Below are 27,243 nucleotides of genomic sequence, written 5' to 3'. Positions count from 1 at the left end.
TGTGAATGTTAGCCTCCAAATCAGATTCCCTCATGGGCCAGCATATAATGGATTTCATTGTGCTCTATTGGAGCACTAGTGATCCCTGCATGGAGCGTGTGCATGAGGGAAAATGGGCAGAGGCACAAAAACAGAACAGGGCGATTTGAGAGTGAACTGAGGGGAGGAGAAGGGGATTATTATGGAGTAGGGCAGTGGTCCCCAACCTTTTCAGTGTGGCCGGCGCCTGACGACTAGCCGCCGAGGAGCATGGCAAGCAGCTGCCGAAATGCCACCAAGAAGCGGCCACTTGACGTTGACGTCTTGAGGTTCCACTTCTCGGCGGCATTTCGGCAGCTGCTTTTCCAGCAGCCAGTAGGCGGGCGCACATAGATGCCACAGGCAGGCACCATGGCACCCGCGGGCACCACGTTGGGGACTCCTGGAGTAGGGCCTCAATGCAAATCTTTTCATACTTCACCATTGCGAAATTGCTGGTAAGCAGCACTGAGAAAGCAGGGGGCAGTGAGCCTTCCTATAAATATCTGTAATGGACCCTCACAAGATCTGTCTTAAGCTCAGCAAATGTTTGTCCTCTGGGGAACCAAAAACCAAGGGCTGGAACAGTAGGTTGCTAACTGAGGCAGTGAGGTGGTGGTGAAACTTTGCTCCCTGCCAAGATGGTGAAACATGACTTCCTGTGCTGTGTGAGAGAGATAAATGCACTTGTGCATGTTATCCTGCTGCAAGGCAGGTGTCCCCATTTCCTCCTGTGCCCCAGAGACTCCTGCCTCCACATCCCTTGGTGCATGCTCCAGGTCCATGAGACACGGCCAGTCTGTTTTGCCAAATGCCAGAATGAGACTAGTGCCTCTCAGCCCTGCATGCTTGACTGCTCAGTTCAGAGAGCCTGAGTTATTTTCTGCTGGATTCGGCCCTTGGAGCTCAGTGCTGTCTGCTAGATTTGTTTAAAACATTGGTTGAAATGAATCAACATGGAGTCCAAGGAAAAACAGACCCTTAACCCAAGCAAAGCTCAACACAGGGCCTAAAGCAAGGATGCAACCTGGTGGGAAAGTGAAGCCACACTTGCTGATTGTGGCTATGAATGTAGATTGGGCAGAATGCAGCTACCCAGCTCCTCAATGGGCTGACAACTGGGAACATGTACCAAGCTACCATATCTCACCCCCATGCTATGGTCTCTCCACTGATTCCTGGTCTGCTTCCAGAGTTAATTCAAGGCCTGGGCCATCAGCGTGTTAGGACCCAAGTACGCCTATAACCACATCTCCATCCAGGATTTACTATGGACAGTGCAGCTTGCAAAACCCAGGACTAAATGCCTGAGAGCTGGAGGTGGAGCATTCTCATTTGAGGGAATCCATGTCTGGAATGAGCCACAAGAAGAGCTCAGAGTCACCCTGAGCTTAGCCTTCTTTAGGGCATGCTGCAGCACGCTCCTCTTTGAGACGTCGTTTTCACCGTCACTGGATAGATCATTAAAATACAAAGGAATGAAATGAGTCTGCCCTTCAAACCAAGCAGAGTGCACTACGACCAGGGAAGGGAGAAGAGCAGAAGACCCCATAAAGTCTGTTCGGGCCCAGCTGTGCAGATCTGACTTGCTAGGAAAGGCGCGGATACTATGGAGATGAGCGCTATGCAGAGCCGCGAGGTAGATAGAACAGAGTAACACGTGGCTTCGGGAGACATGCACTGATGCTTGTGGAGGGTCTCTTTGTTGGAACGGTTCGTCCTGCTGGAAGACCAACATGCATGTCAAACCCTGGATAATATCTCCAGATAAAGCTTTAGAGATTCAGGGCAATGACCTAGTAAGAGAAACCTTTTTTACCAAGCTTATTGTTGGTTGTAATCCTCTCCATCAGCAGGCAAGAGCTGACTGGAGGTGCTTCCTCTGGGCTTTATTTTTGCAAAGGAGTAAATATTCTGAAGAAAACAACGGTTGGTTGGTTGGTTTGTTTGGGTTGTTTTTTGTTTTGCTTTAAGACCTTGCTTTGCCATAATATTTTCCTAATGAGTGCTTGGGGCTGTCCCATCAGCAGAATGCAATGCAAGCACCGGGGCTGCCCTTCATTTGCTTCAGCCTCTCTCTGCACATGCTGCTTCTTCCACCCGTCCTCCTCCCGGTGAGAACAGCAAAGCTGGGTCTGAATCTGTCTCTTTTTCTTGTTGCAGGAGTGGCTGCAAGGTGAAGAAATATGAGATGCAATCCCTGGTCCTGGATGTTTGCACTCAGGTACAGTTAAGCAAATGGCACTTACCTGTGTTCTTCGGAGGCCAGCAGGAGCTTGTGTGTGGGAAGTGAGCATGTTGAGAAGGAGGAGGATTTGCAATCCTGATTCAGGGATGTCTTTCCTGATACTAGTCTGATGTAGGGGGGACATAATCATGAGAAGAGCTTGGAGGGCTTAGCTTTAAACTGATATTTACCTGTAACAACCCAGAACCAGCCAGCAGACGTCCCGGAAAACACTAGATTGCACTACATCCCCCTTCTCCGATGAAAATCGCTCTCAACATCGCCAAATCCTGGCTTCTGGGAGCAGGTGAACAACATGAGGAGGAGCTGGAAGAATCCACGTTGGAGATGTTTTATGTGCACCTATCTGATAATCCTTCCCCTCCCTGCCCTGATAAGTTTTTCGGCCAATAAATGAAACCATGGTCTCTACATTTCTGTGTTGTTCATAGGAGGGAACCGGGGCAATACCTTGAAAGTGTCCCCTGTCCATTTCTGGGGCAGTGGTGCGGTGCCAAGTTTTGTGATCACACAGCTTAATGGATTTTGTCCATTCCTTTCTGCCATGTGTTTCTCTCTTCCAAAACCTTCCTGAGGTGCCGATAGGAGCAGCTTGCCCGCTTGACGAGTTTTCTTTTGTTTTCCATTAGCTGTTCTGATGACGCATTAGCCTGATCCCTATGGATTAGTTTAGCCCTGCTGAATTGCCTGCCTTGATCCCACAGGATGAAGGAGCATTGATCTCAAAAATCCCAGACGTTGCAAACTGTGATGGCCACGCTACTGATGAAGAGAAGCTGGCGTCTACATCCTCCAGTCAGAAACCATCCGGGCCAGAGGTGAAAGGTGAGCCAGAAGACGACCTGGAGTACTTTGAATGTTCCAATGTTCCTGTATCTACCATAAATCATGCGTTTTCATCCTCAGAAGCAGGTATGGAAGCATATATCTATTTATCTCTCTCTCTAACGCTATAGACATATACAGCATGTAGACTCAGAAATCCAAGTGACCTCTAAAATAACCTCTAACGGCAAACAGAGCAGTGCGAGCAGCATCATCCCACATCTTATTTACATTAATTGGGCAGGAAGCTACAGTATATTCTAGTTAAAGGCTCAAATTGCTCATCTGTATTATTTACATTATGAAAAATCAGTGATTGTAGGTTGTTTTTATATTGGCCCTTTTTAATTTAGTGCTGTACAGAAGCTCACAGCATTACATTAGAAAGTTCATCTCCATGGCCACTGACTGAAACTGGCTCAGACAATGGATGTACAGAATAAATCCAGGATCACAAACAGTCCCCTCTCTCACAACACTGGTTCTCCTGCTGCCTTGCTGCTTCTGCAAATTCCCTTTCTAAGCCATGAGTCTGTTCTGTCATGTGAATCCAATGGGGTGAAGTGGGGCCAACCTTTTATCAAGCTGAAAACCGGCTTGTGCTCTTTCAGAACAATCAAACGTGAATCAAAAATCAATTCCTGTGGGTGCGCTATTGCTTTTTTGACACCTGCCCAGTGTGAGTGTGGGGAGACTGAGAGTTGGTAACATGTGGACTGATATTTAGTAACGGTAATTAGAAGAAGTGTGAGCAATTTATCTAACACATTGTGTTCAAAGCACTATTCAGATGTTAACTAGTCCTCACAGCCCAGTAAGGTAGCTCATCCCTCAAGGTATTCTCTTCATTTTACGGGTGAGGACACTAGGGGCACGGCTACTCTTGCAGATGTAGAGCGCTGTGAGTTAAACCCGCCTTCATAGACGGCAGTAGGGAAAGTGCTGCAGGTCTGTCCACACTAACAGCTTCAAGCGCACTGGCATGGCCATATTTGCGGCACTTGCAGCAGCACTGGGAGCAGTGCATTATGGGCAGCTATCCCAGCATGCAAGTGACTGCAACTTGCTTTTCGAATGGGTGGAGTGGGGTGGGGTGGAATGTGACAGGGAGTGTGTTATGCGTATGGGGGAGAGAGAGAGAGTGGGTTTTTGGGGTGCTGAGAGTGTATCGGCATGCTGTCTTGTAAGTTCAGACCCCCCTCCCCCCGCTTCTCTCTCACTCACTCAAAGCAAATAGTACCTTTTCTCAGAGCTGATAAGCAGCCGGCTTCTCCAAAATGGAGCTTTGAAAGGGCATTTCCACATTCCTGCAGCCGATTTCACAACAATGACAAGAGTGGCCACTTGACTTAAGGGATTGTGGAATGTTTCCGGAGGCTGATCACAGCGCAGTAACGCAACACCTCATTCACACAGGCGCCACGGCGCTCCATCGGGGGCGCAGCAAACGTTATTCCACTCACCAAGGTGGAGTACAAGCAGCGCTGTAGCTGCGGAGTCAGAGCGCTCTATGTGCCTTGCCAGTGTGGACGGGAAGTGAGCTAGGGCACCCGAGACTCCTTTATTGCACTGTAATTCGCAAGTGTAGCCAATGAGACACAAACTGGTTAAGCTGACTTGCCTAAGGGTCACACATTAATTCGAGTTAGACTAGAAATTGGATGTGCCTAGATTTTAGTCCCAGGACCTGTCTACTAGATCATGTAGATCTGTATATTAAAGAGTCGTATAAATGACAACTGTTCTGGATACGTGCCTGTAAGGACATTTGGATTTGCTAAGCAAGGTCTGCAGAAACAGTCGTGGCAGTATTTTGTCTTCTATTGAATTTGCAGCTCCAGCCAATCCATTTTGAAATAATTAAAAGTCAGCAAGGGTGATGTTAAATCTATGTCAAAGGTACAGGTGAGAACGGCAATAACTGCCACACTGAAAATTTGCAGCCATCTCCTGGCCAGTTTTGTTTCTTACACATTAATCATTTCTCCTGAAATGTGAGAAATAGCTGTAATAGCCTCTGTGGGCATATTTCCTGGAGGAGAGAATTCTTACTTTTCTCTACATGGGAGGTCACCGTTGATAATTAACTGAGCCACGAGCTGTTGAGTATTCCAGGGAAATAAAGGTTTCGTGGGATAAGGAGAAAAAAAATTATTTCACATATTTGTTCTTGTAGACTCACAGGGCCTGATTCCCCAGCACCTTGCTCTTTGGGTAGCAATGTGTCACAGTGCAAAACTCACGTCTTTCCCATCATTCTGATTTGGTCGCATTCGGCACTCACTTTCCACTGAGGGAAGAGATTGGCCACAGTGCAGGGCAATGCAGAATCAGGCCTACTGAAAATCTAGACAATAAAAAATAACAATAGACCAAGTGGAGAAAATGAACTAGAATTTGTAGCAGTGGAGAGTGGGCCCTTTCACTTCCTGCTTTCCATCATAATTGTATTCTGATGATACATTTGCTTTTGCCAGTCACATTCACAGAGCACCACAGTGTAATTTAGGAACATAGGGTTCATAAATTATATACTGGAGTCATGTAGGGTTGCACGATATCCACAGCCATCAGTTATTGGAGGAGGCAGCCTTTATCTTCTCTCCTCTGCTGCTGGTGAGAATAGAAAGGGACACATGAACCACTCTCTTGACAGATCATTGGGGCCAGTTGGTGTGAGGCTTATAGTTGTGTTATTCAGAGTGGGGGGAACAGCTGTTGCTTGTCACCACCTGCAGTATCAACACCCTTTCATCCCAAACGATCCCTCCACTTTACAGAGACTATATATGTGTGAATCATTGCAACCATCACTGAAATGCAGACACCTCTGAGGTGGAACGCAGCACCAGTAATTAACCCTATGGAATGATTTTACCAAGGTTTGAGGGGGGTTCTCTATCACTGGCATTTCTAAATCAAGACTGGATGTTTTTCTAAAAGATTTGCTCTAGTTAGGAATGAATTCAGGGCTATCCCATGGCCTGTGTTATACAGGAACTCAGATTGGAGGGGCACAATGGTCTTTTCTGGCCGTTGAGTATACAAACCTGTTTGGTAGCATGCAGGGAGTGAAAGATCTTGCACCCAATCAGTATTCAGCCTCACACTTGTTGCCGGTGGTTGTGCAAATCCAGATTGTGGAGCTGGAGAGGGGGGGAAAGATGGGGGACATCTTGTGCACACGCCAAACTGAGTGTGGTTCTGGAAAGGTCAGTGGCTGTGGTCAAAACTGCTCAGAGGCAGCACTCTGGAGGACTGAAATTGCCCTTCCTCCTCTTGGTGTGTGACAATGTCTCCAAGTGGCAGCAGCATCAGGGGAGAGTATGGGGGGCAGAGGCATGGTGGGCACCTCCCTCCCGCCTCTAGAAAACCAACTGGCATTGCTACTCTAAGTGGTGATGGAGAAAAGGGGCCATCAGGGCAGCGTCTTGTCAAGCACAAAGGTGGGGAAAAACCCTGCCCTTAAATGCTTATTCGGACAGAGCTGGCTCTGAGGCCAAAGCACAATGAGGGGACGGGTGCCCTGGGGCACAGGAAGCCAGAGGAAACCCATGATCTATGATCCCTATAAAAAAAAGGGGAGGGATAGCTCAGTGGTTTGAGCATTGGCTTGCTAAACCCAGGACTGTGAGTTCAATCCTTGAGGGGGCCATTTGGGGCAAAAATCTATCTGGGGATTGGTCCTGCTTTGAGCAGGGGGTTGGACTAGATGACCTCCTGAGGTCCCTTCCAACCCTGATAGTCTATGATCTCTATGAACACACACCAGAGGCAAAATTTGTTCACAGCCGGTCCCAACTGCTCTATGTCTTTTTCAAATGTCCTACAGTCTCTGCATTTACCAACAATATGATGCAGATGGAGTTAAATTCAAAACTTGGGAGGTCCACTGAAAATACCTTGTCACTGCCAAGGTCAGGAGCCAGCAGCCGAGGGGAGTGGTGTGAATGGCACCTGTCAAGGACAATGGCACATTGCGGCATGGCCACAAAAGCATTGTTCCCCCCTTTGCTCTGAGTGCAGCAGCAGGGAAGCCCTACAGGGTGGGTAACGCTGAATCAGCAAGCCCACCGCTTTGCTGCCACTCTTGTTCTTGGGTGCCCCTGTGGGGAGCGGGCCAGTGATTTTCATTTGGAGGGGAAGAGTCCCCACTCCCTTGATTGCACTTACATGGATCCCTTTATCCCCACGCCCATTGAGCAGATGGACACCAGCCCTGTACAGAGATGCCAAGGGCTGGCTGTCCTCAAGAGTGAGGGTCAAGGCCAAAGAGAGACACTTTCCAGGAGCTGTGCTAGGTCACTGCTTAAGACAGGGACTCTCGTCTTTGGTCCTTGGTGACATCCAGTGGGCCAGGTGTTTAATCCAACCAGCACTTAATAGTTTGTTTTAAAATGTACACTGCTTAATATTGCATAGGAAATGCTTCATTGTCCTAATTCACACTAAAGGCTAGGGCACGTGAGAATTCTGTATGCAGTGCAAACTAGTGGATTTTAATCAAAATAATTGTTCACTGGTTGGAACAAAAACCTGGGTGGTTGGAGATCACTGAGGACATGAATTTGCTCAGTGCAGTTTAAATTTGGAACTGTATTTTGCAGAACCTGCAAACTTTTGATCAAGTCCTACTCATTTTTTGGGCAAACTCATATTTTTTTGACCATCCAGTATTCACACACACAACCCCCCCGCCTTCCCCCACGTAGCCGCCTCTGTCCTCTTGCACATGTATCGCACAAAGGCCTGTCGTCTCCATGGTTACTGCAATACACAAGCTTGGGAAGCGTCTTTCCAAGCTTACTGTTGTCTCTTGCAGTGCCTGAGTAAAAATATTTGAAATCTCTATATATTTACTTAAAACTGTGATAAGCTTAGGAGTGTGTGTGAGAGTGAGAGAGCGTGCTAGGGAGTGAGTCTCTCACCCAATGAGTGAGACTTGCACCACCTTGCGTCCTGCAGGACCTCTCTACAAATTGGCCTGCAAAAGATGCTGAATGAGTGAAGCAGCTCATCCCTTCTAAACTCCATCACGTGATGGGTTTTCCCCTTAACTCTGATCTCCTTTGTGCCCATCCATTACTCCTGTCTTGAGCCCCGGGGCTGGAGCAAAACCTCTGTGCCTGACCCAGAGCTCTCAGGGTGGGCAGTTGCCACCTATGTTGCACGTCACCTTATCCCGTAGGGACTATTAATTCTAATAATATCTTAGAACCATCCCTGACAGGAACCGGTTGGACAAACACCTGCCAGGACCAATAACACTTGGTCCTGCCTCAGTGCAGGGGACTGAACTAGATGACCTATCGAGCTCCCTTCCAGCCCTACAATTCTGTGATTCTGTGTTACATTGATATGACACTTCCCAAGCCAAAGGATCCCAAAGAACACCCCAAAGTTTACAGAGTACATGGATAATGACCGTGACTGTAGACACTCAAGTAAATCCTGTTAGAAAACAGGAAAAGCTCAAGATCTCATCTTCATGTGTATTTCTACAGCACCTAACGCAGCTTATCTAGGGAGTTGTATGGCCCCCTTACCACAATATCTGAGCACTTCCTGGTCATTAATGGCTTGTATCCCCACAGTTTGAATGCAGTGGGGTATCATTCATCTCCATTGTACGGATGGAGAACTGAGGCACAGGATAGATTGATTTGCCCAAGGTGAGGAGCTGGACTTGGGTCTCCTGAGTTTCAGTCCAGCAGCCTCACCCCTAGCCCATCATTCCTGCTCTGGGCTCTGATCCTCCCTGGGGCCCCTATTCAATATCAGTACGGTTTGGCACTGTACCTACACAGAGCTGCTGCTTTGTCTTCCGCATACTTTGCCAGCTCCTTTGGAAAGCAGGTGCTGGTATCATAGAATCATAGAATATCAGGGTTGGAAGGGACCTCAGGAGGTCATCTAGTCTAACCCCCTGCTCAAAGCAGGACCAATTTCCAACTAAATCATCCCAGCCAGGGCTTTGTCAAGCCTGACCTTAAAAACCTCAAAAAATCTGCTCCTTTGCTGTTGTCAGGGTTTCCCCCTGGGTGGGCATGTCCCTGTGTGTAAGGAAAACTGATAGGCCATGTGCTGACCCAAAATAAAACTGTCCATCCGTGTAAGGAACTCCACAGAGCCTGGAATCCTGAGCCTTGGGGAACTGGAAGAGATGGCCTTAAACTCTTCTATTCCAGCAAATCTCTTTGCTGGAGTGACAGTCATGCTCTCAAGGCGGCTGTAACACCTTGTGCCCTGTGTTTTAGGGTTCGAAAAAGAGACATCCAAACAGAAGGAGAAGGATGGGCCCAGCAGCATCCTGGTAAGTGCAGTTTTACCTTTACTCTGACCTCCTGTGGCTTCTCCTGTGCCAGTGACCTCCTGTGAAACACCGTGATTCACCACGGGCCTGATTCTTCAGCCCTTACTCTCATTCCTTGACTTGAGCAGGGTTGTTTGCATGAGTAAGAAGTGCTCTTTATGAATAAGAGCTGGGCCTCTGCCTGCATATTGCGACACTTGCATGCACAGTGAAAAGTGGGAGACTATGCTGAATATACTAAGTGAACACCCCAAATCCCTGCTCTCTGACCGCTAATATCCCACATTCCCTGATACAGGCCTGAATCCTCCAGGGTGCTGCAGAAATGGCCAAGTGGCCTCTGGATCAGCCTCACAGTGGTGGGAAGTCTTTCTGAAAGCACCTCAGGAGAAAGCTTCTTTGGGAGCTAATGTATTTAAAATTGTGAACTGGGGATTTAACCAATCCTGATTTCACAGCAGCCCCTGAAGTGCACTCTAGAGAGAGGCCTTCCTTCTGTGCGTGCAGCCCAAAGCTTTGTCCAGGCAGGCGGATGGGATGGTCCTGGAATAGGCAGATGGGCAGGGAAAGGCAGGGGCACGTGAACTGTCGGCAGAGGGGATGGTACTTTGTACACCCAGGAATCCTGTGGAGAATCAGGACAGGTGGGAGCGTGGGAGCCACACGTGGTCAGGAGCAAGTGATGGACAGGTGGATGTTTGTAGTCCCCAGAATCAGATGGGCACTGGAGACATACACAGATGCTGTCAGAGCATTTTTAAGATGCCCAGATATGAAGCTTTACAGCCTGAATGAAGTGGAAGAGGAGAAGTCAGGGGATAAAGCCCAGACCAGTGACAAGGGAGAGTCTTGTCCCCATCACGTGGAATCCTGTAGCAGCCACTGGTGAAAAGCAGGCAATGCAGCCCGATAGCCACAGCAACTCTCCCCAGAGACAGACGGTGGCTGTGAGGTGCTGGCAGTGACAGCTGCTGCGTTTGCCTGCAGACCGTCTCTGTGTCCTTGCCAGCTGCCTTCCCATTGCCATGTGCTTGGGGAGATTGGCATGTGGTGTCATGCTCTTGTGGACTCTGTTAGACCGGCAGTGTAATCCCCTTGCAACATGAATTGGATTCATGTGGCAAGAGGCTCTTTTAAAAGCTGATGGGACGCTGCCAGCTGTGCCCCTCAACGCACAGCTAGTCCGCTGTCCGCATGTCCGCATGAGCTCCCTCTGCTGGGCGATGCATGGAGCTGAAGTGGTCTCGGGTAGCGTGCCGCTGCAGTGTCTGCTGCTGGGGCTGCTGGGGATGGGAGAAGAGAGGAAAAGCGAGAAACAGAAAACACAGACTGGTGGAGTGAATAAAAATCCTGTGCCTCTCTGGAACCAATCACAGTGAATAGCAATAAGGAAGTAAGCTCTCACACCCTATTGGAAAGGGCCCCAAACTCTGCTTCTGGAAGCCAGCTTGATTGCTCCCTCCCTACAACTAGGATGGTGTCCACTGAAGAGGAGATAAAACAGCCCTGGTGATCAAGAGAGCACTGCGTCCTGATAGCTCAGCCTCACCTCATGCACAGTAGCACTGCTGGGAGCCAGGCAGCAGTGTCAGAGCAGCTGTGACCGGTGTGTAGATAAAATCCCTTCCCTACTGCGACAGAGCCGTGGGCAAGGGAATGTGCTACGCCGGCTCAGCTCCATGCGGCTGGAACAGCTAAGAGAGGAAGGTGGCAGGCAGATGACAATGAGATTAACCCCAGCAGCCAGCTCAGCTTCCCTGGGACAGATTTCACTACCCTAAGCCTCCCAAGGACATGAGTAAAGCAAACCAAGGGGAAAGTACTTGCTTTCTGTGGGGATTCCCAGCTCAGGTCTCCAGAGCCCTGCAGCTGTTCTAACGGTTCAGTGTAATGCATTAGTTGGTACAGAGAGGCTCTGGGGTGGACATGGGCATGCAGGGCTCAGCGGGGTATTGGGCCACATTAGAGGGAGACTCTCCACTCAGTCAGACAAGTCATGGTCAGTGTCCAGGGCAGCTTGTTCCTTCCTTGGAACTGGGAGCTTAGCAGAAAGTGGGAGCGGCTGATTTGGGGAGCGGGACACATGAGGGATTGTTACTTGCCGAGTGCTCAGGAGCATGTGCCCTAGTGTAGGGTGTCATCGGGGAGTCTCCAAGCTACACCCAGAGCTGTTACTCCCAAGGAGCTCCTCTCTTGGTGCACTGCATGGCCCTGGGCAGGGGTCGCATTAAAGAGGTTTTTCCAACTGCACCAGCTTGGGATCTCAGAGCATTTGTGCTGAGAGCAGCTGACGCTCCCATTACTGTGCTGTGTTCACTCACCTGCCGCTGTGCTGCGTAATAAGAACGTTCACCCTCACTAACCAAACAAGATTCTGTGTCTGGCTTGGGACTGAAAAACGCTAGAATTTACTGCTCAGAGAAAGGGTGTTTTTCATTAACAAAACACTGCACAAACTTTGACTAGCTCCTCGGTATAATGCTTCTCTCTTTGTGGCCTGTGGCCAAGCAGATAACTGGGAAGGGAGTGTAGCTGGGATTAGTGGCATACAATTAAGAAAAGGACATTTTAGGAGACTAGGTATCAGGAAAGATTTTCTAACAGTGAGATCGGTCAGGCCGTGGAGGAATCTCCCAAGAGAAGGGATAGGAGATATTTAAAGCTAGATTGACTGCAACAGTGGAGAATAGACCCCCCCTCAGCAGTGCAGTATATGAGGCCTTTTCTAAATGATTTTAGCGTTGTGATTTCCTTGCATTTAAGTAAGAGGAGATGGGTTCTGAGTGGAGAAGTCCCAAGGTAGAGCACATGTGACTTTGCTCATTAGTAAAACTAGCAAGGGAAATCTGTGAAAGGTGCATTGATTTCCAGATCAGGGTATTAGATTGTGAAGTTCTCCCTGGCAGGAGAGACTCTTGGTTTTCATGGTGTGTGTCCCGGATGAGGCTGCTTTGAGTAATTGGTCAGAGAATATGCAGCAAGCGTTCCAGAGAACACAGACTGGAAGGGCCCTATCCGATGACCTCCTGCTCTAAGGAAGCATGTTAAATACCCGGCTGGCCCAGTTGCTCCAAGAGGAGGTTGCTGCTGCACAGCACATGCTAATGCAGAGGGAAGGGGATGGCGATCTGTCTCCAATCAGGGAAGCAATGATTGGACCCTGTCTGCACAGGAGTGTCAGCTAGATGGCTGCTCTGCAGAGACAGATAATCGACACTGCTCCCTGCATGAAGGCTGTCTGACCCTAGAACCACTTGTGAAGCCCAGCAAAATAACCCAGGCTGAGCAAACATCTATACAACTGCTTCCCCCTGTAGTGAATCCCCCATTAAATGGGAGGTGACTGGCACAGGATACGCTGTCCCCTGCAGGCCCTGACATAGGCTGCTGCAATTAACAACACTTAGCAAAGCTCACGTGCCTGGAGCTGTTTTAAATTGGTAGCAGCATGTAGCAAAGCGAGTGTGATGATATTGTGGGATCTGGCTCTGGCAACATCTTCATTAGAAACTGTCTGATATAGGCCCTGGGAAACGGGCTTTCTGTCATTTCTACGTTTGGTTTAAATCTAGCATCCTATTCAGGACTCAAAGTTTATTGGATTTCTAAAGGGTGGTAGCCTAGAGACAGAGGCCAGGCTGACCTGGAAGGGACTCACACCCTTGCCCATCAGGTGCATTAGCAAGAGACTTCCCTTGGGGCCTGTTTTCCCTTCACTGTGCACACATCCTGTGAGCTCCTGCTCCTTCTAGAGCATGCGTCAAACCCCCTCACTCTGCAATGGAAGCATGTGCCCGTATGCCAATCTGACAGCTGCATTTTCAAGTGACTTTGGAGGGAATCACTCATTCAGCCTCAAGAGAGGGTGGAATTGGCTCAATAGACAATGGGACCTGAAGGGGACTGGGCATGACCGGAGTGATAGGGTTTGTATCCAGACCAGACACTCCACTGTTTCCTTCCCACAATGGAGACGGGCCTCTGAATGTTCAGTGTACAAAGACAGGATGGGTGAAGGAAGGACTTTAGAATGTGGAGACATACCCCAAAGATGGGCAGTTGGGCAGAAAAGCTGCAGATTGAATGTATCATTGAGCAGTAATTCTTGTCACCGCAGGGCGATTGTGGCCTGTACTCAAAGGACAAAGCCCCTGGGGCCATGACGACCGGAGCGAGTGGGAGTGAAAGTCCTCTGGAAAGCATTTGCCTCAGTGAATCTGACAAAACAGCCGTGCTCACTTTAATAAGAGAAGAGGTAATGGTGACTCTGCACCGTCGGGGCAGGTGCCTGCTTAGGGCAGCAAAACGTGTTCACCTAGAGCAGGAATTCGTCTCTGCCTGTGTGAAGCAGCCAGCACCATGGGGCTCTGATCTCCACTGGGGCCTCTAGGGACTACCACACATTATAACCTCTGCTGCCCCACATCACAGGTGTATCCAGGATGTGGGAATTAGCCTCCCAGAGATGCTGCGGGGTGACATTCTCAGTGGACAAGGTGGAGCAGGGGATGAAGTTTAAGGCTAGAAGGGAACAGTAGATCTAGGCTGACCTCTATTGCACAGACCATTACAATTTCACCCCATTACTCTGTATTGAGCCCAAAATCTGGTGTCTGGCTGAAGCACACCTTCCAGAAAGGCCTCCCGTCTGGATTTTAAATCATCAGTGCTTGAGAATCTTTTGGTTCCTCTTGGGTACCCTCCTACTGCTTGGCCAGCAATTCTCCTGGCCTGCAGAAGGTGCCTGCAAAGAAGATAGCAGCAGATCCCCCCACTCTCACACTTCCATCGTCTTGTGGTAAAAGCGAGACTCCAAAAGGAGAGAGTTTTATAGCCATGAATGTATCTAAGATCTGTACAGGTCCCTTACTGTAAAACCCCAAGTGAGCACCTGTGTTGATGTGCAGTGGCAGGCTTTGGGGCAATCATCTCCTTATGCCTCAAGTTTGCCACTTAATGTTTATTTTTCAAGTGGCATAAGCATGTAATTTTCAGCAGAAATGTTTGCAATTAGAGGCTCTGAACATTTTGAGCCAGCACTTGAATCTAGATTAAATCTTTGCCCATTGCTAGTAATCTTAGAATATCAGGGTTGGAAGGGACCTCAGGAGATCATCTAGTCAAACCCCCTGCTCAAAGCAGGCCCAATCCCCAGATTTTGCCCCAGATGCCTAAATGGCCCCTTCAAGGATTGAATTCACAACCCTGGGTTTAGCAGGCCAGTGCTCAAACCACTGAGCTCTCCCTCCCCCCTAAAGAGCTGTCTTCAGCTAATATCAAAGCGTTCGGGTTTTGCATTGCTAGTGGTTGGATTTAATGTCTCTGATTATACTCCATGACATTCCCAAGTCACAGTCTGAAGCTGAGCTTCAGTTGTCGGGCTCCACCTCCCGGAAGACAGCCCTTGTATGCCTGGAGGTGGAGAGTTAGAGTTTGCATTTTGTTTCCTTTATCATGTAGATAATCACTAAGGAGATCGAAGCAAATGAATGGAAGAAAAAATATGAAGAGAGCCGACAAGAAGTCTTGGAAATGAGGTAAAAATCTGAGCTCTCAGGTGTTCACCCCTCCAGCGTTATCCTTTAGCATTTCCACACAGAGCTACAGATCAAATCATGCCTGACTCTTGGGGGACATTCCATGCAGCCACTGGGGTATATTGAAGCAAAGCTGTTGATTTTGGGGTGCTGAATTGCTTGGTACTGAAAAGCTGCTCATGCATCTCTTCTTTTGTGATTCTTGTGGTTTAGTTCGCTCTGGTGGTAATAAGATAACATGAATAGCCATGCTCAGGATGGAACATGTTACAAGCCGTGAGCTCATCATGCTCAGACTGTAACAAGTCTGTCATGTTCTTTGTGCTAAGAGTAAAATCCTATTAACTGTGCATGTCTGAGAGCCCAGGGGAAGGCCAGGTCAGCTGGGTGGAAGCTGAAGGCAGATATTACTGGAGAAGAGAAGAGGTGATTGAGAGGAATCAGAACTATAATCTAGACTGTTTCAGGGACTATATATCGTTTCAGACTGTGCACACAGGCTGCCTCTGGAACTGGCTGGTGTCATTTTGTTTTCCAAAGCCTTAAGAAGTGTGCTTGGCAACAACATACCAGCTGCAGTTTGCCAGCAACAGAGCTTCACAGATACAAACAAAACCCCAGACTGTGTGTAAATGTCCCCTGTCCCCTTTCGTTCTAGGAAAATCGTGGCTGAATATGAAAAGACCATTGCCCAGATGATAGGTAAGGTCTCTCTGGGTGGCAGCCGTCACTAGCGTTAGGAAGTTGGTGGCCTCGGGATGGCTTGTGGGATGCTGATCACAATAACTACACAGAGAAAAATGGACCCAGTTTCATCTGCTTCCCCATGTTCAGTGCCCATCTGCTGTTACAACCAGGACTGGCCTCCATAAGGAGCATGCAGCAGAATCCCTTATTCCCACTGCACCATCTGCCCTGACCAGCTTCTCTCCATTTTGACAAATGGCCGTTAGGTTTTCTAAGTGGGAGGTTCCATGTGTTCCCATAGCCTGGACGTTCCTCTCTGTTAGACACCCCACCCCATCCCGCCGCCCCTGGCTTTCCACCGTGACGATGTATCGTCCAGCCAAAGTGGGCTGACAGAAGCTCCCCTGGAAGAGCCATCAGCAACATCTGAAGTTGGCCAGTGAGGACCACTGCAGTGACGGCAGCTGTACTTTCATCCCTGCTTGCTCCTGGGAGTCCCTCCTGCTTGGAATCCAAGCCAGGGCTGTCACGGGGCAATTTGGAGCGATAACCCCGGGGCGTAGCGGCAGCAGTCTCCATTTCAGAAAAGGAGAGTTTTGATGTAAATATAATTTACTTCTAATTCACAGAAGATGAACAGAGGACAAACATGGCCTCCCAGAAGAGTCTGCAGCAGCTCACGATGGAAAAGGAACAGGCCCTGGCAGACCTGAACTCAGTAGAAAGGTCCCTGTCGGATCTGTTTCGGAGATACGAGAACCTGAAGGGCATTCTGGAAGGGTTTAAGAAGGTCCTTTACTCTCTTTGGAGACTTGCTTTCCTCTTCCTTGTTGTACCTCCTGTGCTGCCTGTGTGATGTTCTGTCCGATGGTTTCTGGATAAGGGGTTATAGAAGCACACAGGCTATTACTGTTTCTTGTCCAATACTGTTCTGGTCGTCCTATGTCCCCAACGCCACTTTGAATCAATGCTCCTCGGTAGAGTTGGGCAAATAACAGATTTCTCAATACACTGGCAAGGCCAAGATTTTGGGGCGGCGGGGGAGAGGGAAGGGAGATGGAATTTTTTCAGATCAAACTGAAAATGAAATTTTTTGAAATTTTCAGCAAATCAGAAAGTAAAAAAAATTCATTTCAGGGTGACCAGAACGTTTTGTTTTGCTATGGAGCATTTTTTATAATAAAGTTAAAGGACATTTCTAAGCTAAAAGTCATTTCAAATAAAAACATCAGGATGGTTTATTTTTAAAATGTTGAAGTTAAAGGTTTAGGTTTTTTCAGATTTTTTTTCATTTGAAACAATCTGGCAAAATTGACACAAATTTGCAAATTGTTTTAATGTCGCCAAATCTTCATTTTTCACCAAAAACAAGTCAAAAAATTGCCCAGCTCTACTCCTTGCCCTCAGTTGAAGGATGTTTCCAGTGCTTGCGTTTATCTGTCAACACTGGGATGAATAAGCAGGGTACCTTTCTGGGCTGTAAATGTCACAGGAAGCCAGTGATAAGAGCTGCTGGAGTTGATCGCAGCAGGGAGCCTGTTCCTCTTTATAGATTTTACGGTCACATTCTCCCTGTACTCTGTGAACAATAGACACCAGAAGTAGCAGAGGGATCCAAGCAAAGGGCTGGAGCCAAAGGCAAGGTATTATAAAAACATTATCAGAGTGGCGTAAAAAGGCCGTAGCATAAATGAGCAATCTGTCAGAAGAATAAAAAATACTTCAAATTGTGAACCTCAATTTCCATCTGGGTGTCAGTTTTGTAGTTCGTATCAGCACAGTGTGACATGCTAAACTCCATTTCAAAGTAGTCACCATTGTTTTGCAATTTTTATCTACCAGAATGAAGAAGCTTTGAAAAAATGTGCTCAGGATTACTTAGCCCGGGTCAAACAGGAAGAGCAGCGGTATCAAGCCCTGAAAATCCATGCAGAAGAAAAACTAGACAAGTAAGAATCCCAGATGTGGGCTCTGCAGAATGCAGGCTGAGTCTGGAACTTTGGGAGAAACAAGAATGAGCTTTGATTTCAGTCTTTCAACCAGGTTTATAAATAAAAAATTAGATTCATACCAGAGTCTTTGAAAGAATCTGTAACGTTGAGAAGGGTCCTGCTCATTGTTTATGGACTCATAGAGTCATAGACTTTAAAGTCAGAAGGGACCATTATGATCATCTAGTCTGACCTCCTGCACAATGCAGGCCACAGAATCTCACCCATCCACTTCAATAACAAACCCCTAACCTATGTCTGAGTTATTGAAGTCCTCAAATTGTGGTTTAAAGACCTCAAGCTGCAGAGAATCCTCCAGCAAGTGACCCGTGCCCCACGCTGCAGAGGAAGGTGAAAAACCCCCAGGGCCTTTGTCAATCTGCCCTGGAGGAAAATTCCTTCCCGACCCCAAATATGGCGATCAGTTAAACCCTGAGCATGTGGGCAAGACTCACCAGCCAGCACCCAGGAAAGAATTCTCTGTAGTAACTCAGATCCCACCCCATCTAACATCCCATCACAGGCCATTGCGCATATTTACCGCTAATAGTCAAAGATGAATTAATTGCCAAAATTAGGCTATCCCATCATAACATCTCCTCCATAAACTTATCAAGCTTAGTCTTGAAACCAGATATGTCTTTTGCCCTCACTGCTCCTCTTGGAAGGCTGTTCCAGAACTTCACTCCTCTAATGGTTAGAAACCTTCATCTAATTTCAAGTCTAAACTTCCCGATGGCCAGTTTATATCTATTTGTTCTTGTGTCCACATTGGTACTGAGCTTAAATAAATACCAGGGAGGGAGAGGAATTATCCCTCTAATATGTTAATAGAGAGCAATCAGATCTCCCCTCAGCCCTTCCTCTTTGAGTCTCCTGTCATTATATCTGAAATCGAGATAAATTAGATCCACTGCGTTTCCTTTGTCTAAAAAATCTGTTACCTTCTCAAAGAAGGAGATCAGGTTGGTTTGGCATGATCTACCTTTTGTAAAACCATGTTGTATTTTGTCCCAATTACCATTGACCTCAATGTCCTTAACTACTTTCTCCTTCAAAATTTTTTTCAAGACCTTGCATACTACAGACGTCAAACTAACAGGCCTGTAGTTACCCAGATCACATTTTTCCTTTTTAAAAATAGGAACTATGTTAGCAATTCTCCAGTCGTACGGTACAACCACTGAGTTTACAGAGTCATTAAAAATTCTTGCTAATGGGCTTGCGATTTCATGTGCCAGTTCCTTTAATATTCTTGGATGAAGATTATCTGGGCCCCTCGATTTTAGTCCCATTAAGCTGTTCAAGTTTGGCTTCTACCTTGGATGTGGTAATATCTACCTCCATATCCTCATTCCCATTTGCCATCCTACCATTATCTCTAAGCTTCTCATTAGCCTTATTAAATACTGAGGCAAAGTATTTCTTTAGATATTGGGCCATGCCTAGATTATCCTTAACCTCCACTCCATCCTCAGTGTTTAGCGGTCCCACTTCTTCTTTCTTTGTTTTCTTCTTATTTATATGGCTATAGAATCTTTTACTATTGGTTTTAATTCCTTTTGCAAGGTACAACTCTACACGGCTTTTGGCCTTTCTCACTTTATCCCTCCATGTTCTGACCTCAGTAAGGTAAGATGACCAGATGTCCCGATAAAATTGGGACTGTCCCGATATTGAGCAGTTTGTCTTGCGTCCCAACCGAAGTATGGTCGGAACGCCTTTTGTCCTGATATTTTGTTTCATGCAGGGTGGCCTTTTTTTTTTTTTTTGCTTAGGCAGCGGTGACAAGCAGAGGGAGCGCCTTTTCAATTGGTACACTCACCTGACATGTCCATATCTTCGGTGGCATTTCAGTGACGAGTTCTTCACTCGCTGACAGTCTTTGGCGGCATTTCGGCAGCAGGTACTTCTTTCTTTGCCAGCAAGATTTATTACCCACCACGAAAATGCTGCCGAAGACCGTCAGCGACTGAAGGACTGGTCACCAGAGTGCCGCCGAAGACCCGGACACGGTGAGTGTAACAACTGAAAAGGCGCTCCCCCTGCGGCGGTCTCGATATTTTGGAGTTGTCATCTGGTCACCCTACAATAAGGTAGCTTTCCTTGCTGATCACTCCCATCTTCCACTCCTTGTAGGCTTTCTGCTTTTTCTTAATCACCTCTCTGAGAAGCTTGCTCATCCAACTTGGTTTACAATTCCTGCCTATGATTTTTTTCCCCTTTCTTGGGATGCAGGCTTCTGATAGTTTCTGCAGCTTTGACTTGAAGTAATTCCAGGCCTCCTCCGCCTTTAGATCCACAAGTTCTTCGGCCCAATCCACTTCCCTAACTAATTTCCTTAATTTTGTAAAGTTAGCCCTTTTGAAACAAAAACCCTAGTCACAGATCCATTTTTGTTTATCCTTCCATTTAGTTTGAACTGAATTAGCTCATGAAGGTGTGAATTTAAACTGATGTAGTTAAACCAGTCAAACCCCTGTGTCGACAGTCTGATTTTGATATAAGGAGCTTATTTTTGTTCATCTTAAACTTGTTGCAGTTGACTTAAGCTACCTCAAGAAAAGCTGCTCTGAAACCGAAAGCAGTGTGTCTACACAGGGGTTTGCCCATCTTAAATAAACCAGTTTAAAAGCCAATTTAAGTTTAAACTATTGCAACATCCCCATGTAAACACAGCCTCAGAATCTGTTGCTCATAAACATGGAGGAGAACTGGAGCCAGCACAGCAAGTGCAGCTGTTACTGGTTGCTTTAACAGGTGACTTTATCCTTTGCTCTGTTAGGCGTTTAGATAACTGTACCCTGTGGCACTGTGTAATGTTACTCTCTTGGGCTGTGGCCAATGCGATAAATATTCTTGCTCACTCTGTGTGTGTCTCTCTCTCTCTAAACCCCAACGTAGAGCCAATGAAGAAATTGCTCAGGTGCGCACAAAAGCAAAAGCTGAGAGTGCAGCTCTCCATGCTGGGCTGCGCAAAGAGCAGATGAAGGTGGAATCGCTGGAGAGAGCCCTCCAACAGAAGGTAAAGGCCCTTTGGCCACTGCCCCCATCTGGATCCTGAAGTGGTGTTTGTTTAGCTATTGATTTCAGTGGAAACAGTTGCCATTAAAGTGTCTCCTACTGATCTTGGGATCATTCCTCAGATCACAGCCGGCGTGAGAGAGAGGGTCTCAGAAAAGCTAGCCCAAAGCCAGGCAGAGTGAGGAGGGGAGGAATATAAATTCTGTTCTTTAAATCTCTGCCTGTTCTCCACTTACCATCACACTGAAATATTGCTGTGGCTATTGGGAACAGCTGCATTTCAAGCTGCACCGTCCACTTGGGGACATGAAATCCAGACGATAAATGATACTGGGGTGTCTCCATGCGGCTGTTAAACCCACACGCACCATGGAATGTGTGACCCAGCTGATCCTCGCCTTGAGCTGTATCAGGACTGTGCTCCTAGACAGTGACCTGGGCTGGTGGGCAGTTATATGGAGCTGGAGAGCGATAATTTGTGATTAGGATCCCCCAGGATCAGCCTAGACAGCAGATCCTGCAGGACTATCTTGGAATGCAGATCCCTGGCATCATTCTAGGGAGATCTCCTGGGGATCAGCGTGGATAGTGAGTCTCTTTTTCTACATGCTTCTCTGCCATTCACTCAGCTGGCACATGCCAGAGTGCCTGCATACTACAAGGATAGCTGCTTTGAAATGCAATGGATGGCATTACAAAGGGATTAGTAGCCATAATGCTGTTTGCAGAAGCGAATGCCCTGAACTACAGTGCCAACTGCAGAGAAATCTCATTGGCCCCCGCACTCCATGTGATAGAGCCCCAGTCCCTGCAGAGGGTCAGCAGTAGAAGCAGATTGGCTCTGCCCCCTTCCCCCCAAGGGGCCATGCCTTCCCTTTTATGATGATGATTTATTTGTATTACCGGTGGGGAAAGGGTCTGGAATTGATCACTCACTGGTTACCTGTGGCCATCGGGGAACTTCAGCTCTTCATCTCGATGTGACCATTTGTCTTTCAGAACCAAGAAATTGAAGAGTTGACCAAGATCTGTGACGAGTTGATTGCAAAGATGGGAAAGACTGACTGAGCCTCGCCGCCCTTCGTCCAACACTCTGCACTTGGCTGCTTTTTTTGTAACGTTGCGCACCTTGCCTTATTCTCCAGGAATAATCTCCCCTGAGCAGAGAAAAGCACATATGCACAGCTGCCTGCCCCACTTGACTGCAGGATCCCATCACCCCAGAGTCAAAGCTGGTGTCCTAAAGGGTTCTAGTCTGATTGTTTCAGAGGGTTTGCAGCCCCAGGTTTTTAGGGTTCAGCTCAGTTTCTCCCTAATCCGGCAGGACATGTGCATTTCCTATGGTGTCATCAGCAGCCACATGCCCACCCCTACAGACAGCACCTCAGTCAGGCCTGTGGACATTTTCTGGGGTCCCTTCCTGGCAGCTAGGGAGCTGGTTTCAGTTGTACCCATATGAGAGCTGGGATTTTTATTGGGTACATTCTATCGAGCACCTAGCCAGCTGGCATTTTTCTCCTAAAAACAACGGGGAGGTCCCAGCTGTGATGCTGAGCCCACACCCAGATGTCGAGAGCTGACAGTGCAATACTGGCACCTTGAGAAAGGAAGGCACTGTGGGGTCTAAGTAGAAGTGCCTGGGATAGGGAGGTAATGATGTTAAAATCAGGGGTATCTGACAGGAAATCACACACACACACACACTCCACAGCATGTGGTTTTGATTAACTGATTAATCCTACACCTGAACTGGTTTGCCTGAAAGTGGTTTGATTCATTTCTGATATGTTGATCCGAGTGTATATTCATGTAACATGTCCTAGCAAGTCCTGATCCCATGTCCTGCCAGCAGCTAGGGAGGGAAGCCCAAGTCTCTCTCTGGATATGTCTACACTGCACTCTGAGGTGTGATTGCAGCTCAGGTAGCCATACCTGTGCTAGCATGGGTAAAAATAGCAATGTAGATGCAGCAGCATGGGCTTCAGCAATGCACGTAGGTACCCAGGGTCCCTGACGTGTTTGTACTGCACATCTACATTGCTGCCTTTAGCCAGGCTAGCGCAGGTGTGTCAGCCTGAGCTGCAGTCACAGCTCAGATTGCAGTGCAGAGGTATCCTTGGTCAGTGCACTTTATTGTCCTTGCACTAGGGCTCTCTGTTCTCTCTCGTCAGCCTTGGTGGGTCCTTCCTCACAGCTGCACAGCTGGATCTTCCATCCAGACAGATGTGCGTGCATATTTGGTAACCTACTTTGTACATATCCTGTTGGGGTGGTACCACTTCCCCAGTGCTACCCTCTAGCACCATCATTTCCTGGCATTGATTAGTAGTATTTTAATAGTAATTCAAAATATGCAAAGCAGAGCTCTTTGGTATTGGTTCAAAATGCTGCTGTGAGATTAGAGGAGTGACCTCTCCCTTTGGGGACTGCAGAAAAAAGGGAGCAGGCCCTAATTTATGCATATGGTGAATGTCCTAAAATCCTTTTCTCCAAGTCCATACTGAATGCCATTTAAAATGATGCAAAATGCTCTGGACTGTGTCTTGCTCTCAGAAATGCCTTTGCAGTTTTACGAATACTAAAAGAACCAGAAACTAGTACAAGCAAAGTCAGTTGCAAACAGCCATTAAATAAACTCACAGGTCCAAATGGGCAGGAAACCGAATCATACTAGCTATGAAAGCAAACCACTCAGTGGAACTGTAGTGTGCATTTTCCCTTTGTTTGGACCAAGCCAAATTCATGCAGAATTGCTGAAGCACCTTTCATACTGCAGTAGAGATCCAGAAGTTCTGCAGGGTGACGTATATTTAAATGTATGTAGCTTGTTTTTGTACCATACTTGGAATGCTGTTGCATGAGCCAACGTTAGCAATGACTTTTACCAGTTTGCGCATTGGCAATGCTTTCCCACCCTGCAGAGTTGCAGCTGGTCTCATCTATATGGCATTCACTAGGGTGCAGTACCCCTAGCCTGACAGCAGTGATGCTCACAAGCTGTATGAACTGTTCTGTCCATGCTAATTTCTCTTGGTCAGGGAATTATGCTTTGGAACCATTTGTCTGAGGTTTTGTGCAAAGCAGTCCTGCCCTTCAGACAGAGAATGTAACTCCAGAACAAAACATGGGCTGTGCTAGGCAACAGCTGGGGTGGCAGTGGATCCTATTTTAAAGTGGATAGTGGTGAAGTATCAAACCAGGGAAGGATTTGCTGCTTTGAAACTGAGCCCTAGCTAGTGGCGGATGTAAAAGTTTAGCAAGTCTTTTGGCTGCTATCGTTTCATACCAAAATCAAACTCTTCTATTTTCTGGTTCCTAACATGGACCATGCAGAGCACGTCTGTTTCTGTTGGAGCCATAGTTCTAAAATATACTTTATGAAATGTATTCTGTAGGGAGATGATGATTATACATTGAACAAGATGGTGCCACTCTGCCCCTAGCGCATGACTAGCTAATGGGACTAGTTTAGCATGCCTCCTTTGAAAGTAGTATCCTGCTGTGCACTGGAGAAGGTCCCTCCAAAATTAGCCCGGGGTAGTTCCCTTGATGGGATATGGCTCCCCAGCATTTTTGTGACTATTGTGGTGGCAGGAAAGGAACCCCCCCATTCCTGTGCTGTTCCCCCGGGTGCAGTAGTTACACAGCCCTCAAGCATGTTGGTAGGAAAGCTTGTATCAGATGATCTACAGAGGGAGACGGGTCACCTCCGTCCAGACAGTAAGTGAGCCAACCACACACAAAGGAGAGCATGCAGCCACGAGGCTGCTCTTCCTGTCAACGTCAGTGATTCGGTTACACCAGAGGTAGCCAAATCCGGATGGCCAGACGCTTTAGAACGGATGCCAGAATCTTTTAATTTATTCATTATCGTCATTATTGTTATTTTTTAAATTATTTTCTCTGAAGTCTAGACCTTGACTATACCTTAACCAAGAAATTTTGGACCTTGACAAAAAATAATTGCTTGCCCCTGGGTTATACCATAGTTTGAGTATGGCCAGACTGAAGTAGGACCATTCTCTTTCGCTCACTTGTTTCCAGAACATATCTAAATCGTGTTGTGATTCTTGAATAATAATGACTCTTTCTTGGCAGGCGTTAGCTAGATGTTACTGCAAGTGGACAATGGCAAATAGATGAATCAAAGGTGAGCCCCCAAAGGAAAGAAGCCAAACACTGAAATACAGCTCTGAACCTCTGGGGTCTGCAGATCTGGGCTAGAAACCTTGTTGTGAGCAACCATTCTGTGGGAGGAGCTTGGCATCTCCACTTCCAGCCCCGGCAGGGATGGGTAAAAAGTAGAGGAAAAAAAGTTGTGTGAGGGAGGAGAGTTATCAAGTTTTTTTCAGATCTCAGAAGAAGTTATTTGTTATTTTGGGTTAGTTTTGAGTTGGGGGCAAATTTCAGGTTGTTTCTGATTTAATCGGGATCCATTTAACTCTCCCCTAGTAACAATGGGCAAAATTCCAGCACAAGGTCCATGCACCACTCATGTCGCATGTGATTTTGATAAGACTTGAGTGGTACCTAATCTTGGCACTAGTCCTCTGCACAGGTGTGAATTTCACCCAGTGTGCTCAAAATGTTGAGTTTAAATAAAGCCGTTCATAGACTGTAAAAGAGCCCGGGCTGATCTGCTCTCTGCAAACAGTGTCCATGTTGTAGCAGAGTTTAGATAGTAACCAAATGGCATTGAAAACCTGCCTGGCAGCTCCAGAACCAAATCTGAGTTTTTGTAAAACATTATTATACTACCCGATGAGAAAAGCCTCTGAATAAACAAGAGTTTGCCACAGAACTGAGAAGAGCTTTCTTAATAAAGTGTGTTTAATAAAAACCCCTTTTATGTTTGAGTCACAGGTTCTCCTCATCCCCCAAAAAATCCACATAAAAAGTGTAAAATATGTCCGTTAGGTCCATTCTTTCTTTGTTATGAATAGTTGTTTGATGTGATCTCTGCCCTCAGATACACGGCCCCATATTATGCCACTCATGTTCACTCCCACCTGTGTTAAGAGAAGCGAAATTAGATTTCTGAGCAAACGTTGCATTTGCTATCTCACTGGGGCCATAAGGGACTAAAACAAAAGCAGGAAAGGTTTGCTTATTGAGGGCTAAAGTCTGGAGATCCAGCGCATTAGGGCGCCGGGAGACTGATTCTTCAAATCTTAGCATGTTTTGAAGTAGCTGTCTCTCTGTGAGGTTTTTTTCGGTTACTCTGAGATGATGCGTCCTTGCAGAGAGGTTTTGATAAACTCCAGAGAACACAGCTCCATAAAATACAGTCATGAGTCTCAGCATCTATACAGAACTGTAGCTTGCAAATTGCGAAGTAAAATCTTTAACAAACCTCCCTCTCCTCCAAAGGTAAGAGAGCTGAAATGCAAGACAGTTCTGCAGAGAGCTCCTTTCTCCCGCTCAGTAGTAATCTGATTTGAGAGCATTTTCCCATTTGTATCTGTTCCCCAGAGTCCAGTGATTGCACTTTCACTGTCTGTATCATCTGGTTGTTCCATTTCTGTGCCTCTCAGCATGCCGTTAGAATTTGGGCAAATGAGATTCCTAAGGAATGATTTATTAACTATAATATGGTTATAGTTACATATATAATGGTTATAGTTATATATAATGGAAGATGTATGGAACTTTAAATCAGTGAGAATGTTTTATCTTGTATGCTGCTTTATAGTGTGCAGACCCAGAGGCAAAGCTTTGGTATACACTGGCTCATCATCGGTAGACCCTTCTATTCAGGTCTGTAAAGATGCCGCTTCATCTTTTGCCATTCAGTAGCATTTGCAGGAAGATCTGAAAGTTGCTGCTGTTCTCTGTACAGGGAGATAATGGCAATACTCAAGCTTTGCTGAGTAATTTTTACAAGTGTCTTGTGAACACAAAACTCCTTCCCTAATGAACAAGCCAAGATGTATCGCTAATACCCGGAAACTTGCAAATGGCCATGCACCAAGTTCAAAGCATGATCTCTCTCTTTTTTCCAGTAGAATTGCACCACCCCTTTTAACTGTCAAAGTTGCCTGCCTGTAAAATTATTAATGTTGCCATCTACAAGTGTACATTTGCAATAGATCTCTTGTCTGCAGTAAAGTGCCAATTAATGACCATCCTGACTGCAAATCTGTTTCCACTGCATCCCTCGTGCAGTCTCTTCCCTCCCAGAGGCAGGAAGAAGAACTCTGCATTGACTACTATCGGGATTGCTTTGTACAGTGTATGTAACTGCCATCTGCATAAATTTTATATGTACAATAATTTCCCTTTTATATGTCAGGTAAATATTTGTAAGAGTTATACTCACACAAATGAGATTATAATAATGATTACTAATATATTTTTTCCATGTTTCATTGCCTGAATAAAAACTGTATTTACCATTCTTGGATGTTTTTCCTGTTTTGGTTTATTGTATGTGTATTGAGGACCTGATTCTGACCTCATTTACACAGGGTTAGGTGTCACTCCATTGATTTCAATGCAGTTACTCCTGATTTACACCAATGCAAGTGTGATCAGAATCAAATCCTGAGACTGGCTTTTATGGACTCTAAAATGCACCCAAAATTAATTTAAAAAATGATT

General features: G+C 46.7%; 1 protein-coding gene across 3 annotated transcripts in view; it reads left to right on the top strand.

Moving 5' to 3' along the window:
• The window catches only part of TACC1 (transforming acidic coiled-coil containing protein 1), a 76,010-nt gene extending 48,970 nt beyond the window's left edge, over nt 1-27,040 (top strand). For 2 of the 3 annotated variants that reach the window (XM_045005391.1, XM_045005393.1), the window contains 10 exons: nt 2,182-2,242; nt 2,971-3,178; nt 9,349-9,404; nt 13,522-13,659; nt 14,865-14,941; nt 15,600-15,643; nt 16,258-16,418; nt 17,471-17,577; nt 20,524-20,644; nt 21,643-27,040. In XM_045005391.1, coding sequence (XP_044861326.1) covers nt 2,182-2,242; nt 2,971-3,178; nt 9,349-9,404; nt 13,522-13,659; nt 14,865-14,941; nt 15,600-15,643; nt 16,258-16,418; nt 17,471-17,577; nt 20,524-20,644; nt 21,643-21,711 — 1,042 coding nt within the window. In that variant the 3' untranslated portion in view covers nt 21,712-27,040. The remainder of the gene's footprint in view (nt 1-2,181; nt 2,243-2,970; nt 3,179-9,348; nt 9,405-13,521; nt 13,660-14,864; nt 14,942-15,599; nt 15,644-16,257; nt 16,419-17,470; nt 17,578-20,523; nt 20,645-21,642) is intronic. The other variant, XM_045005392.1, reaches the window with a different exon arrangement.
• The last annotated feature ends 203 nt before the right edge of the window (nt 27,041-27,243 follow it).

Source organism: Mauremys mutica, chromosome 2 (assembly GCF_020497125.1).
Source record: "Mauremys mutica isolate MM-2020 ecotype Southern chromosome 2, ASM2049712v1, whole genome shotgun sequence".
NCBI classification, from domain to species: Eukaryota; Metazoa; Chordata; order Testudines; family Geoemydidae; genus Mauremys; species Mauremys mutica.
This window is presented reverse-complemented; position numbering and strand designations above follow the sequence as displayed.